This window comes from Lissotriton helveticus, chromosome 2_2, assembly GCF_964261635.1.
Source record: "Lissotriton helveticus chromosome 2_2, aLisHel1.1, whole genome shotgun sequence".
NCBI lineage: Eukaryota > Metazoa > Chordata > Amphibia > Caudata > Salamandridae > Lissotriton > Lissotriton helveticus.
The window spans coordinates 202,425,934-202,442,838 of NC_136060.1; the positions used below are offsets into that span (position 1 = coordinate 202,425,934).

The window sequence follows — 16,905 nt, forward strand, 5'->3', positions numbered from 1 at the left end:
ATTCCTTAAATGCAATGCATTAAAGTTTAAAAAATAGCGATTTCGCTAATAGGGCTCGCAAATTACCATGAAGTACAACTTCATGGTAATTTGCAAAAACTTTGAAAAATGCACTAAAGTGCATTTTTCAAAGTTTCATGTGCGCACACACATGCCCTAAGGGCATGTGTGTGCGCAACATATGTGTACAGATCAATTTCAGGGGTGCAACAGGGTGTCCTTTGGACACCCCTGCACCCTTGATATCGCAATCTCATTTTGCGATTCGCTAATTGCGATTTGCAAATTGAAAATTCTTCCCATTCATTTCTATGGGCCTCTAGGCCCATAGGAATGAATGGGGATGTATTCCTTAATTGCGACTCGCAATTTGCGAATCGAAATTAAGGAATTTTAAGAAATCGCTATTTTGAAAGTGATTTCTTCTTGCATACCATTTTGCAATTCCTTATTAGCGATTCCTTATTTTCGCTAATAAGGAATCGCAAAATGGATGCTTGATGCATCTGGGGGTTACTTTTGTAGATTAATATTTGAGGTGGATTCACACCCTCATCAACTTATACTCAAATTCTTACAGCCAGTTAATTGGCTTTTAAATTACTATTAAAATGAGGTCTTAAACAGTTTTCTAGCTGTTTCTAAACAGAAATAAAGCAAGTAAAGAGTACTCTAGTGTTTTCCTATGGAGAGCCAGCCTTTCCACAGTGAAAAGATGGCTATGGAGGGTTTTCTCTATGAGGGCATGTAAAACATTAAATATACATGTTCAACTATTTAAATGCCATGCACACTGCTCTATGGGCATTTTGGGCCTACCTTAAGCCTGGCCTATAAACATTAAGAAGGAAGGTTTTGGCCTGGCAAAAGGTTTGTTTTGCTTGGCCGAAATGGCAGTTTTAAAACTGCCCAATGAGACTGAACTTGCCAGCAGGGGGCCCGGTTTTACAGTGTTACTTTAGTGGGTGCTGCAGCCCCCCACTCATTTTGTTTACTGACCATGGGAACATGCAGTACCATATACTATGGACATATAAGTAAATTAAATGTGCCAATTATGTATATGCCAATTTTCCCAGGTGGTTTGAAAGGGAGAACACAGTCACTTTAAAACTGATTAGCAGGAATACAGTGCACAGCGTCCTGTGGCCCACATAAACAAGCTCAACAAAAAAATGCAAAACTCTGGGGGAATACATTACGAAATATGGTAATTACCAACAGATCAGTACATCAGAATGATAAAGAGAGAAAACCTGGATGAAAACTCTGGTCTCCTAGTTCCATATGCACCGGCATATGTACTAAAATGCATTTGGGGTTGGGTTGAAAGGTGAAGCACGGGTGGTGCAGCTTGAGTGTGTGCAAGTCCTCTCCAGTCTGTTTATTCATTTAGAGTGAACCATCAGCCTTGATCTTATTCCTAAGTGCTCACACTTATGAAAGATAAAGGTACAGCTATTGCAAGGTAAGAATACATTTCACAATGCCATTGCAATAACAAAAATTGGAACTTTCACAATTCATACGATTTACCTAACTGAATGAGTAAGTATGGCTTGTAGCTAATTGATATTCCTTTCCATTGTCATACACATTCCATAATTAATCACAATTAAGTTTTTAATTTTCAGAAAAATGAGCGACTTACGTTTTTCTGTACCACTATTCATGTGTGACTAAATCATTCAAATTGTTTAGATATTGAAAAATGTAAATGCTATTTCTCTCGTTCCTTATTTCTCTATGCATTCCACCTGAGAACTACACCGCCGCATCCTTTTTTCAGCCATTCAATTTATGTAAATACCAGTTGTTAACCTGAATGTAGCAAGTTTACTGTAAAACTGTTGTGAATGCACCACACATTTACAGCTTTGTTAGTGCTCATACCATTTGCAATGTGTGTCCTTGACCACACCGCCTACTCTTCTTATTAATAGTTACTTGCATAGAATTCATGTTCACATTTTACAAATGAGAAAGTTGCTTGTGAGTTACTTGGCCTAGTTTAAGCTTTTCTCAATCATACCCTTGATTTCCACCGATTTTGATACATTTTAAAGCATATTGAGTGAAAAATGGCTGCAAACGTTTCTTGTGCCAGTTTTAGCATTAATGCCTCTCTGGAAAACAAAAAACACATTTATATTGAGCACAAAAATAATTAGCCTTCAAAATGATGCATCCTTTTAGTAAAATGTTAAATTTGCCTCAAAACAAATGTTGGGTAGTTCTTGCACAAATGTATGAACCTTTTTAGTTCATTACCATAAATGACCACCAATGGTACATGTAAACTATCCAACCAGCAAAACATGGTCAGTGGAAGGTTCAGGCACAGTTCAAATCTTTTCCCAACTGTACTTTTAAAATCAAGAATTAACATTAAGAAACAAACTCAACTATAGGTGGGTCACTACCCACATCTACTCACGCGAATTATTTTTTTAACATTATGAGCTCTGCAACTCGTCATGCATCTTCCAAGCCCATGGATATTGTTTCAAGAATTTGTGTTTTAGATATGCATGTGTTAATTTTTCTCATAGGTTAGAAGGGACAGATTGATGGGAAGAGATGGCTCATCCATGTAATGCACAAAAAAGTAAAAGAGTAGGAAGTGGCACAAACATTGATTTTGTGTAGCCTGATTTACTTTGTATTTATACTTCTCGTTTTATTTTCAGTCATTATGTGCTGCTGTAATAAAACAGGATTTGTTGGAAACTATGACTCTGGTGTTCAGTGGTGCTGATGCTATATGTGCAACGGGAGATTCCACTCACAGTACCCCGTACTTATTGGCTAAGAAGGCTGGACAATGTCTCCAAATGGAGTTCCTTCATCATAATAAATTTTCAGGTATTAATTGTTTAATCTTAAAATGGCCTATGCATCATAAACGTATGTAAATATGAATGTTATTTATAAAATATGTAATCCTACACACACAAATATATGCATAAACAAATGACTAAAATATATGCATGGACAGTTTGACTAACAGCAATCCATAATTGAACAGGCCGTTGCTACATTGGTAATACAGTACATTCAACAGATAAAGGAAGAGAAATTACAATAGAAAATAAATCCATAAATCTGTTGACATGTCCTAATCTTGATATAACACGGAATATTAAAATTATTCAAACATACAAAACCAAACACTATATATAGTCAATTCCCTGTGACATCCCAGTTGTCTACTTATAACCGAAGTGATGTCATATCACGCATGATGCTCACATTCAAGATTACTTTTTAAGGATAAAGATGATACCTGGTTAGTCTCTTCAGTAGTTTTTATTGTTGTGTCCACCTTGCTTCTCATAAATTACAATTCTAGACCTCACCTACAAAATCATCAATGTTACTGTATCCACAAAATGAGTTGCAATGCAAAAACAAAATAACACCATCTTGCATTGTAAGGTAAAATAACTAGGGTGCAAATGGACTCGCACATAGCAGTACGTTCATTACCTTTTTCCTAACTTCTTAAATTATCTCACTGTTTGCTTTAAAATCTGAATCATATTTTACTTTTAGCGCAGTATAAAATTAAGAAAACAATGTATTTTCTTGCTCAGGACAAAGGGAATCTCCTGTGAGTCTTGTTTCTGCAAAGTACTTACAGCCTGTCCCGTGCTTCACATAATGCAGATCTTCTCAGTAACATATAACATTCCTACGCTTTAGAGTTAGGGCACATCATTTTACATATTGTTGTTTTCCTAGTTGCCAGGTGATAGTGACAAAAATGGGTTGCCTCCAAAGTTCCCTATTAAAGTATATATGCTTACATTCATGAAAACGTTCCCCATTTTTCATGTCCTTTTGCTGTCCATTTGAATGAATGTTGCATAACCACGACCACCAAACATATTGGTACGTATCTGACATATGAAGATGATGACCACGATTTACGAATGTTGATCGGTATTAGGTTGAAGTGGCCCTTATTAATGGAAAGGAAATATCAGCATTGGAAAAGTTGATTCTTTAGGGAAGACAAACCCTGGGCACACTCATTGAGGCTTATGTCGAATCGTGTTTGCTACAACAGATGCATACCCCGCACGAATAACCTGGTGAAAACTGAAAAGTCCCTGCAATTATGTACAGATTATATCTTATAATATTTTATTTTTACAAACCCATGATATTATTGTGTTATATCAATATTTATTATTGTTTTATTGAAAATGGATTAATATCCTTTTAACATGTATTCAATTTGTTTTTGTATTGTGATGGTTTTTATTAACTAAAAACAATAAATATTAAGGCTTATGGTATTAAAGTATGTTCTGATCTGATGTGTGGTACCCCAGTCTGGATGTCAGCAGGAGAAATATTTTATAACATAACGACCCACATGTTCTAAGTATCATCATCTCTAATAAGTCAGCACATGCTATGGTCCAAACACTTACATAGAGATCAAAACATATACAAAAACAAACTTACTATGTTCATTAATGTGAACTTCCCGTTCCTGGCAAAATGCAGATACTATTGCTGTAGTGGCCTATGGAAGCGCAGTTCTAAGCTCAATTCTGTCTGCAGACAAATCTGCCCCCAGATGTCATTCAACTCACTGTTATTTTTTGTTGTAAATGTTACTCTCAACAGTAGCAAGGGTGCTAGGTTTAGACAGCCTTCAGTGTGAGATGTAGAAATCCAGTGTCTCAACCCGTCAGTCACAAAAACTTTATTCAGCCAAACGCGACCATAAAAGTACAGAGGATAAAAACTTTAAAAAAATCAAATAAAACGGCATTACAGGGTTCAGGACACATCGAGAGATAATACAGTTATTTTGAAGAAAAACACTACAAAGGGTACATACCAATGATTAGACACATAAAACATATATAAAAAGTCCCTATAGATCTCAGCTTAATGATTAAAAAGTATAAAAGAGTTAAAAATACAATCAGATCCTAATATACAAATATGATAAGGGTGGAGTAGTTATGTTGGACCATATTTGTTTCGAACCCCCAATTAAAGGGGAGAGGAGCTGGCCTAACTGCTAGGGTGGTTGACCTCGAACATGGGGAACTGGGTTCGAGTCTTGGCAATGACGCTAAACATCCTGTGATTCTGGGCGAACCACTTGAGGGCACATGTATCAAAAACGATGTTTGCGATTATCAAATTGCGATTTTTAGCAAATCGCAATTAGAGAATTGCAAAATGCAATGTATGTAGGATTTGCTCAAATTTTAGCGAATCCTACATATTCCTTATTTGCGATTCGCAAATTGAGATTCGCAAATAAGGAATTCTTTCCTATTCATTCATATGGGCTAGGAGGTCCATAGGAATGAATGGGAAGACATACTTAATTTGCGATTCGCAATTAGAGAATCGCAAATTGGGAATGCAATTTCAAGGGTGCCAGGGTGTCAAAAGGACACCCTGTTACACCCCTGAAATATGTATGTGTGCACAGGTGGCGCATATACATGCACTCAGGGCATGTATGTGCGCCACATGGCAGTTTGAAAAATGGAAAAAAGTGAATTTTTTACAGAACTTGAAGTTGGTGGTATTTTGCGATTCATTAAGGCCTAATCGCACTTTTTCTGTGCTTCCTACATTGCATTTAATGAATCACAATTTGTGATTCCTTAAATGCAATCGCAAAATAGAGAATCGCAAAATTTGAGATTCTCTAATTTGCGATGCCCTTTTGGGATGATACATCCCAAAAGGGCTTTTCCTGTTCGCAAACGGGCCGATTCTGAGAATTGACCCGTTTGTGAACGGAAAAGGGGCTTGATTCATATGCCCCTTAATCTCCCCATGCCTAACAAAAAAGATTGTATCCTCATTTAATGCAACTGGTGCTATTAAAGCGCTCTGATACCCACTTCAGGTCAAGTTTGCGCTATATAAAAATCCCACTGCCATGCAAATTTTCTCATTCTCCAGCCTTTGCAATCTCTCAAAAGCCTCCTTATGGGAGTTCGTAATAAAATAACGAAAAGTAGGCCACATAAATTGCTTCCTAGCAGTGCCCCAGGAAGAAGAGGCAAACTCGAAACGCTTTGGGACTGTGGACATATGCTTTTAACTAACTGGAGAGCGTGACTGCCTGTACCTTTAATAAAGTCGGTTTGGGGATAACATCTCACCTGTGCTCGGCTGCAGTTCTTTTGTTGGACCTCCCCACGAGCGGTATATATTGGCGGCCGTCCTGCCGCCAAACTTGCACCACCCCAGAAGGAAGAGGGGGCCGCTGTGTGGAGCGCAGGTATTGGATAAAGGCAGCCGGCTCTCTGGGGCCCAGGAGGGGCTTTATTTGGCATTTAATTCAGCACGCATCCATCCAGGATTTAATTTGAAACTTCATCTCCCAAAAAGCAGTAGATTCGCCAACCCGTGGCATAAATTATAGCTTAATTAGGAGATGGAGTGAAATATGCGTGTGATGACTGCAGTGCCCCAGGAAGAAGAGGCAAACTCGAAACGCTTTGGGACTGTGGACATATGCTTTTAACTAACTGGAGAGCGTGACTGCCTGTACCTTTAATAAAGTCGGTTTGGGGATAACAGCTCACCTGTGCTCGGCTGCAGTTCTTTTGTTGGACCTCCCCACGAGTGGTATATATTGGCGGCCGTCCTGCCGCCGAACTTGCACCACCCCAGAAGGAAGTGGGGGCCACTGTGTGGAGCGCAGGTGTTGGATAAAGGCAGCCGGCTCTCTGGGGCCCAGGAGGGGCTTTATTTGGCATTTAATTCAGCACGCATCCATCCAGGATTTAATTTGAAACTTCATCTCCCAGAAAGCAGTAGATTCGCCAATCCGTGGCATAAATTATAGCTTAATTAGGAGATGGAGTGAAATATGCGTGTGATGACTGCAGTGCCCCAGGAAGAAGAGGCAAACTCGAAACGCGTTGGGACTGTGGACATATGCTTTTAACTAACTGGAGAGCGTGACTGCCTGTACCTTTAATAAAGTCGGTTTGGGGATAACAGCTCACCTGTGCTCGGCTGCAGTTCTTTTGTTGGACCTCCCCACGAGTGGTATATATTGGCGGCCGTCCTGCCGCCGAACTTGCACCACCCCAGAAGGAAGTGGGGGCCACTGTGTGGAGCGCAGGTGTTGGATAAAGGCAGCCGGCTCTCTGGGGCCCAGGAGGGGCTTTATTTGGCATTTAATTCAGCACGCATCCATCCAGGATTTAATTTGAAACTTCATCTCCCAAAAAGCAGTAGATTCGCCAACCCGTGGCATAAATTATAGCTTAATTAGGAGATGGAGTGAAATATGCGTGTGATGACTGCAGTGCCCCAGGAAGAAGAGGCAAACTCGAAACGCTTTGGGACTGTGGACATATGCTTTTAACTAACTGGAGAGCGTGACTGCCTGTACCTTTAATAAAGTCGGTTTGGGGATAACAGCTCACCTGTGCTCGGCTGCAGTTCTTTTGTTGGACCTCCCCACGAGTGGTATATATTGGCGGCCGTCCTGCCGCCGAACTTGCACCACCCCAGAAGGAAGTGGGGGCCACTGTGTGGAGCGCAGGTGTTGGATAAAGGCAGCCGGCTCTCTGGGGCCCAGGAGGGGCTTTATTTGGCATTTAATTCAGCACGCATCCATCCAGGATTTAATTTGAAACTTCATCTCCCAGAAAGCAGTAGATTCGCCAATCCGTGGCATAAATTATAGCTTAATTAGGAGATGGAGTGAAATATGCGTGTGATGACTGCAGTGCCCCAGGAAGAAGAGGCAAACTCGAAACGCGTTGGGACTGTGGACATATGCTTTTAACTAACTGGAGAGCGTGACTGCCTGTACCTTTAATAAAGTCGGTTTGGGGATAACAGCTCACCTGTGCTCGGCTGCAGTTCTTTTGTTGGACCTCCCCACGAGTGGTATATATTGGCGGCCGTCCTGCCGCCGAACTTGCACCACCCCAGAAGGAAGTGGGGGCCACTGTGTGGAGCGCAGGTGTTGGATAAAGGCAGCCGGCTCTCTGGGGCCCAGGAGGGGCTTTATTTGGCATTTAATTCAGCACGCCTCCATCCAGGATTTAATTTGAAACTTCATCTCCCAGAAAGCAGTAGATTCGCCAATCCGTGGCATAAATTATAGCTTAATTAGGAGATGGAGTGAAATATGCGTGTGATGACTGCAGTGCCCCAGGAAGAAGAGGCAAACTCGAAACGCGTTGGGACTGTGGACATATGCTTTTAACTAACTGGAGAGCGTGACTGCCTGTACCTTTAATAAAGTCTGTTTGGGGATAACAGCTCACCTGTGATCGGCTGCATTTCTTTTGTTGGACCTCCCAACGAGCGGTATATATATATTACCTACTGGCGGTCGCCAGTAGGTATATATAGTTAGGATTTTTTCTCTATGGGATTTTTGAAAATTCTATGTCTAATAACTTTGGCGTTTGTGGACGGAATTGGCTGACATTTTCAGGAAAATGGCACATTTTGTTTCTGAGCAGCCCTTGAAAATTTGGGGGGGGTTCGTCAAGGGGGGGCTGAGAAAAAAGGGGGGTCCCAAAACGTGTTTTTAACATTGAGTTTTCCATAGGGCGGTTGGCCTCACTTTTAGCCCGAACGGCTGAATGGATTTGCACGAAACTTGGCAAAATTGTAGGGACTGGTAGCCCGATGTGCCTTTTGTAGGTCTCAATATATGTGCTCCAGTGGATTTTGAGAAATTAACGTTTAAAAAAAGATATATATCTGTAACAGCGGACCGGGCAGCGTCCCAGGACGCGTACTTTGCGCGCAACGGAGCTTTGTGAAGCGAAGCTGATTGGTTCTCTGGCGTCTGTCAACATTCCAAAAAGTCCGTAGCGGCCGCCATCTTGTCTCTCGGTAGGATCGAGAGACAAGAGGAGGCCAAAACGAAGGGGGAAATGACCATAAGGGGGCATAGTAGATCCTCGCTGACCCCCTAGGTTTGATGTGGAGGTTTTAAAAGGGCCCCGCGGGGCAAAAAAAATAATAATAATAATAATCGAACGGCTGAATGGATTTGCACGAAACTTGGCAAAATATTAGGGACTGGTAGCCCGATGTGCCTTTGCTAGGTCTCAATATATGTGCTCCAGTGGATTTTGAGAAATTAACGTTCAAAAAAAGATATATATCTGTAACAGCGCTCCGCTTCGCGTAACGGAGGTTTGCGAAGCTGATTGGTCATTCTGTCACTGGGCTATAGTTGGGCTACATCTGGCTGATATTTGGGCTACATTTGTTTTTTTGTGTGTCTGGCGGCCATCTTTGGGCTACATTGGGCTACATTGGGCTTCATTGGGCTACATTGGGCTACATTTGGGCTCCAACATATATATAGGCCAATGTAGCCCAATATATATTTTTCAAAGTTAATTTTCGTAAAAACCACTGGAGCATATATCTTGAGACATAGCAAAGGCACATCGGGCTACCAGTCCCTACAATTTTGCCAAGTTTCGTGGAAATCCATTCAGCCGTTCGAGCTAAAAGTGAGTCCAACCGCCCTATGGAAATGAAGGAAATGAATGGGTAATTTGTAATTAGCAAATAGCTAATCGCAAACTAGGAATGGTAAAGAATCGCTATTTATTCCTTAAAGTTCGCTATTTAGGAAATGCAAAAAACTTTGATGATACATATGGCGGTTCATCTCTAACAAGATAAGAAGCATAGGGATACATTTATGATGACTGGCGCATCACCAGGGATGTGTTAGTCATTCTGTGCCGCTGTTCCGTCATCTATGGTGTGCTGCATTTACAATGCGGCGCATCATGGGGCAAAAACAGCACAGATGCGTGATGTATCTGTGCCGTAAAGGTGGCGCATTGCTGGAGTTGTATCGCAAGTGTGATGAAGCTCCAGCAAGGGTCGGGGGTGCCCCTGTCGCAGGGTTTCTGTTCTCACACAGAACTGTGGACAGAGGATTGGAACCTCGGCGAATTAGGGTGTCCCAAAACTCACGTTAGTAATAAAAAACCCCTTAGCAAGCTAGGTACAGTGTCACATTGGATATAACAAACTCTCAATGTTTAGACAATCCAGAATATGAACTTATAGTACCTCAGGATACGTGGAACTCATGAACAGTCGGTCGTTATATATTTCTTAGAAACCAGAACATGGAGTTAAGAAGAACACATGTGTATTTGAAATGTTTATTTACTAATGCCGTCTTCTCAGGCGTAGTATCTTAGATAATACAAGTACACATATTATCAGTAGCAAAATTACCAGCATAGTTACTAGTACATAAAAAGCGAATGGTGATAGTATGTTAACATGCTGTAAATGAATAAGAGTTAGCAACACTTATAAGCAGCCGCGGGCCGTGGAGGGAGTTACGGTGAGGCAGGGAGGCGGGGAGGGGGAGAAGCAGGGTGGAGAATACAAGTACACATATTATCAGTAGCAAAATTACCAGCATAGTTACTAGTACATAAAAAGCGAATGGTGACAGTATGTTAACATGCTGTAAATGAATAAGAGTTAGCAACACTTATAAGCAGCCGCGGGCCGTGGAGGGAGTTACGGTGGGGCAGGGAGGCGGGGAGGGGGAGGGGCAGGGTAGAGAGGGCTCCACCCTGCTTCTCCCCCTCCCCGCCTCCCTGCCTCACCGTAACTCCCTCCACGGCCCGCGGCTGCTTATATCTCACCCTCCCTAATACACATATTATATTATTTGCTAAGAAGGTCTCTTTGTGTTGGTTTAGGGCGTGCCCATACTTTAGTGTCTTAGATTTGAAGGAATCACATCAGCATACACCAGCTCTCTCTTCATGTGAACCGCATCAACTGTTGTGTATGTGTGTTCGGCAAAGCAATATAAAACCCGCCTCATGCCCAGAATTGGCAGAAGTTGCACTTATGTTATGAGTATGAAGTCGTGGAGATCAGACCTCATAACAATTCTGTATCGTGTTGTTCTTGAAACTTTAGCACTCGCTGTACAGATATAGTTTAACAAGCAAAGCAGATAGTAGAGCAATAACATATTATTCTCATGTAAACCACGATGAACTACTAGGTGGAAAGCTAAAGCAACAACTAAGTGTCGTGTGCAGAAGTTGCAAAAAAGGAAAAATGGCGTTTAAACCGGTAATGAGCCCATGCTAACTTAACACGGTGTAAAGATATCCAGGACCTAGATGACACCTCCCCATGATCCGGAAACGAACTGAATAAGATAATAGAAGTGCCATCTCATGAGAGCAGATTGCAAGTTTATATGTGGACGGTCCGCAAGGTAAAGCATTAAAAACTAGGAAAATTTAATGCTAAAGAAAAATAAAACAGCCAAGTACTTTATCGAGTCTTAAGCCAATAGGCAATGTAAATAATAAAAACTTGACAAATAAGTCAATGAATTGTCAATGAAATGCTAGTACTCAGCATATCAAACATGAAAAAGGTCTATGACATAACTGTGTATGCAAAATAAGCTGCAACAGCCTCCAATAGGAAGTCACCGTCTTCATCCGAAAACAGTTCAGCCATCCAATTTAAAAGCGGAAAAGAACATACGTGCTCTCCCAGCACCGGATCCTCTATCACCATCAGAGGACAGCTCGGTGGGTTTTCAAGAAAGCTCTGTTCCAAGAAAGACTGTGCTGCCGCCAGTAAATTCCAGGGACCAAGTAGTCCATGCATCAATGCCACAGCCATAATCCTTTCGCCAGGACAAACCAACTCGTGAGTAAGGATAGGAGTCATCAGCTGATTAAAGTCGACGTCAGGAGAAACCGGTCCGCAGAGACACAAATCAATGGCCCAATCGAAATCACAGGTCAGGCAGTGAAATACAGGCTGGACACAGGTGAAGTAGGAGAATCAAAAAGATAATCCATATGCCGTGCTTAATATCGCCAACGGCATTGTGCCATAATATTCTAGCATGCGATTGCGGAACAGTGTCAGCAGCTGCAGGGTGGGAGGTTGCATAGGAGGGACATCCATATTTAAAAATGTAAAAAAGCACAAGAGCGTCCGCTGGTAATGCAAGTAAAAATGCCAATCCACGAAGCAGAGTGGAGAAAATAGAATGAAAGAAAGCAGGGATGACTCCAAAGATTTTCTCAAATGAAGTCACGAGACCACTGGTAACAACTTTAAAAAAGTGCGCCAGTGCCTTTGTGGAGGATGCGTTAAAGATAGTCCGAACCATCTTGCTGAAATTGAAAGGCAAATCTGAATTGAGAAGGGTCTGCACCTCTGTACGGGTGTTCGCTATGTGAAGCACGAAAGTTTCACGGGCCGAACTCAAGGCCACCTCTCTCTGAGACAAAAGAGCTCTTATTCTTGCCATGCCGTTGAAATCTCTCCCAAGGTTGGTATTTGTGGCCAGATTGAAAACTCCCTATGTTCATGTGTGGGAGGAAATAGAACATTTCTGCAGCAAATAACCCGTTCACTTACTGTTACCATAAAAGGAATACTTTTAATTAACTCAGAACAATCTTCATTATTGAGCATCAAATAACTACCATTTTCCAACAACTTGAACGTGGGGATGATAGCAGGAACTGGCGTGCCTTGCAACACGCAAGCCATATTTGGTCGGTGTTTGTTGCATGAACCGTGTAACTGTATGTGCCTACACATTAGTGAATGATCTGGCGTCTCAGTGCATTCCTCTCCATTCAGATAAACTTCTTGATCATCTTTGAAACATCTGTATGTGTATGGAAGCGACCAGACCTCATGAAGAAAAGCACTACCTAAAGGTTCATAACGACCTATTGGTATATATTTCATACAATTTGAAAACTTATATAAAGCAAAAGGCAGCGTTATTAAGCCGTGGATAAGGCACGTTGTCAAAAAACCCGCAATCCTCTGCTGATGATGTCACTGAGCATGTCATGAAGGATGTAATATGTGACATCATCAGCAGTGGATTACGGGTAATAGTATCTCTAGTTTACTCCCCTATAGCTGTCTTTCTTTTAACATAAGTCTCTGTTTCCTTCCCTTATACTTACTGTTTTTGGTTCGCTTCCGGTTCGCGTACCGGCGAGCGAACTGGGAAGCGAACTAAGAGAAATAGAGGTTGGCACAGTTCCAAATATTGTACCAATTTTTTAATAACGGGGAGGTAGTTCTGAAAAGAACTTTTTTTTTTATTGTTTTTGTTGTTTTATATTTTTTTTATTATTTTTCAGAACATTTTTTTACTTTTTTTGAATTTTTCTGAACAGTTTTATATTTTTGGGGGTTTTTCTTGGAGGGGGCAATGAAAACGATTCATTGTAAAGGGCTCAACAGGAGCAACAAAACAAAAAAAAAGTATTTATTATTTTGGGCGTTTCGTACAAACTTGCATATGATAGTCAATAGCTCTGTTGATCAGAGTGATGCTTCTTTCCCCGTAGCAAATGAATCCATCGCAAAATACGCAGATGTGTTTTACTTCACCAAATCTCATTTGTATATTTGGCACCATCTCCCTGCCCTCTGGTCCCGTTACTTCCGGTACAACAGATCTTCTGGCCATAATAGGGAGATTATCTAGGTCGTTCCGAAACTGTGCAGCACTGTAGTTGTTAGGATGCCACCTAGTCATATGGCGATGCATTGTATAGTTTCCGAAACTGTATTTTTTCTCGGTTCCTCTGGACAGTCTATCTTGACATATAAGGCAAGTTACGTATCTTGCATTTACTTTTTTCTGACCTTTGGGAATTTTAAAAAATTGCCAAATGAAGTTTTCTTTCCGGTGAGACGTCTTGGGTTCCTCAGGCAAAAACTGCCTCTCTTCGTGCTCTTCCTCCTGTTCCTCTTCTTCCTCTTCTTGCTGAATTATAACTTGAGCAGGTGGTCCACTCTTCCTTGGATGTGGTGGAGGTGGTGGGGAAGCACCAGCTGAAGCTACTAAAGAAGCCATTGCTCAGTGATCACAAAGGGTCTTTCTCTCACAATGATGAAAGTCAGAGTGAGGAAAGAAGGAGGGATTTTCATCATTTGGGAAAAACAAGAGTTCTCAACCAATCAAAAGTGTTCATTTTAGATTATATGACCTAGTCTTACATCATTAGGAAACCAAAAGTGAAATGAACCAATGAAAAGTGTTATTACCAAGTCACATGACTTGCTGTGTTTACGTTAAGCGCTTTGCAGGGCCTCCCAGTTTGCTTCCAGAAACCTGCGCTTTGCGACTCGCTTCGCGTACCAGTTCGCTAACGTAGCACGTCATATGACGTATCACGCGACAACGTGAAACGTCATGCGGACGGGAGGCGTCACGATGTTGTTTTCTAACGCGGCACTTGCGGTAAAGAAACGTTTACCGGCTCGCGGTCTATTTCGCGGCATCAAGGTCAGCTAACGGGAAGCTTCCCGATTCGCGAAGCGGGAACGAAGAAAAAAAAATATTTTAAAAAAAAATTATTCATAAACATATAAAATATATTTTTGGATTTAAAGAAGAATACATTTTACAGCTACAGATATTAGCTGTTAAAAAACCAATGAAATTCACTGAAAAAACCATAGGTTATAGACCATATATAGTTAGGAATTAGCATTTACAAAACCTTGATAATTCACTGAAAAAACCATAGGTTATAGACCATATATAGTTAGGAATTAGCATTTACAAAACCTTATTTTACTCACACAAAACCATTGAAATTCCATATATAGTTAGTTGCACTAACTATATATCGCGCACCCGCAATCCACTGCTGATGATGTCACATATGACATCATTCATGACATGGTCAGTGACATCACTGATGACATCACTGATGACATCTCAAATGACATCACTGATGACATCACTGATGACATCTCAAATGACATCACTGATGACATCACTGATGACAACATCCAGTGACTGTATTTTTCTGTAAAGTTAAAATATGTCTTACATATTTAAGAATGAGTGGATGTATAAGTGTCTGGATGAAGGATTTAGTAGGGGCATGACTGACTGTATGAGTGACTGATTAAATGTGTCTCACTGAGTGCATGGGTTAGTGACTAAACTGTCTTAATTTGTGCATCATTATGTCTGTTGTTCTGTAAACTGCTGCATGTGTTGATCAGTAGCTATATGATTAACTATATGGGTTATTGATTGGTTGCCCAAGCATTTTTATGGGAGACTGAGTGTGTGTGTGGGTGGCTGGGAGGTGTATGACTCTGTGCATAGATGTGTGAGCAGTTGATTCACTAGATGTATGGGTTCAAAAGTGCATGTGGAAACAGCTGTATGGGCGGTTGACTGTGTGCATGAGTGTATTGGTGAGTGAATGGCTATCTCAGTGCTACATGTCAAAGTAAGTACATATGTAAAATACAGTACATGTGAGAGTTGACATATATAAATAACTGTGCATAAGAGCCAGTGAATGTGTGAGTGGCTGTATGGATCATTGTGAACTTGTATCCAGGATTGTATAAGTGAGAAAATATGTTTTAGTATATGTTTGAATAAGTAAGGTGTGTATAACTGTATAGTTGAGGAAATGGAGGTGTGATTGATTCTTTGCATGACTGACTATGTGTGTGAGTAACTCCATGGATGAGTGACAGTCTGTGAGTGTCTGTTTATACTGAGTGTATCTAAGGTTATATAAGAGTCTGAAGAGGTTCATCATAATATCACATGAATGATGTCATCAGTGATGTGATCAGTAATGTCAAATGAGATGTCATCAGTGATGTCATTTGAGATGTCATTTGAGATGTCATCAGTGATGTCATCAGTGATGTCATTAGTGATGTCATTAGAGATGACATCAGTGATGTCATCAGTGATGTCATCAGTGATGTCATTTGAGATGTCATCAGTGATGTCATTTGAGATGTCATCAGTGATGTCATCAGTGATGTCACTGACCATGTCATGAATGATGTCATATGTGACATCATCAGCAGTGGATTGCGGGTGCGCGATATATAGTTAGTGCAACTAACTATATATGGAATTTCAATGGTTTTGTGTGAGTAAAATAAGGTTTTGTAAATGCTAATTCCTAACTATATATGGTCTATAACCTATGGTTTTTTCAGTGAATTTTCAAGGTTTTGTAAATGCTAATTCCTAACTATATATGGTCTATAACCTATGGTTTTTTCAGTGAATATATATATATATATATAAAAAAATATATATATATATACACATCTAACAGGAACCCACTTGGACTGAAGCCACACTGAGGTATTTGAGCTCGTATAAATTTAATGGCAGCTTGCCAGCAGTAACATTTCAGGAAGTAACATCTCAAATTTTGCCAGAAGCGTTTCAGGAACTTTAATCCTTTCTTCAGTGGCGAACATACAAAGGGAATCGCCTTTTGGATGCAAACAGTTTGTCTTTATCGCACCTGCCCCGATGGGCGTGGCCTCAGGGCATTCTGGGCGATGAAGTCCGCATCATTGTTACCCCAGTGGGTGCGTTTCCCCATGTCTAAAATCAGATTTTTGCATTGGATGCACTCGATTCATGAAAGCTCCTGCCCTGCTTTGTGGCTGCCAAATATGTAAATATATATTTTTTTATATTTTATTTATCATTTCTGTCATTTTTACCAACATTACATAGTAATTTACTGCCATTACAAATCAAAACAGCAAAGCAGTTTAAACAAATAAATTGTGTAGAGTCATATATCGCAAATTCGAGAAGAGTAGTGTCTATAAAGTACCTTGTAATATGTCCTCTGCTCAAACCCTGCCAAGAGGCCACTTCCTATGAGCAACTTTAGCATCCACTATGATTCTATGAACGTCTGTAAAACAGCTGAATTAAGTAGACACAGATCAGCCCACCCCAATCGGGACTATGCCTGCAGGTGGCTGTGTGGAGGAGGGCGATCCAACACCAAGTAGACATTCTTTGAACGGCCCTCAAATATCCTTTGGCCTAGAAGTTAGAGGTTGCGTCATGGCATA

The 16,905-nt window shown here is 40.8% G+C and overlaps 1 protein-coding gene across 4 annotated transcripts in view; it reads left to right on the top strand.

The window, feature by feature from the left end:
• ARAP2 (ArfGAP with RhoGAP domain, ankyrin repeat and PH domain 2) overlaps positions 1 to 16,905 on the top strand; it is a 1,514,823-nt gene that overhangs the window by 719,669 nt on the left and 778,249 nt on the right. For all 4 annotated transcript variants that reach the window (XR_013608339.1, XR_013608340.1, XM_078678359.1 and 1 more), the window contains exon 14: positions 2,691 to 2,865. Coding sequence is in view for 2 of the 4 variants with exons in the window: in XM_078678359.1 (XP_078534485.1) it covers positions 2,691 to 2,865 (175 nt within the window). In the remaining 2 variants the exon portion in view is untranslated. The remainder of the gene's footprint in view (positions 1 to 2,690; positions 2,866 to 16,905) is intronic.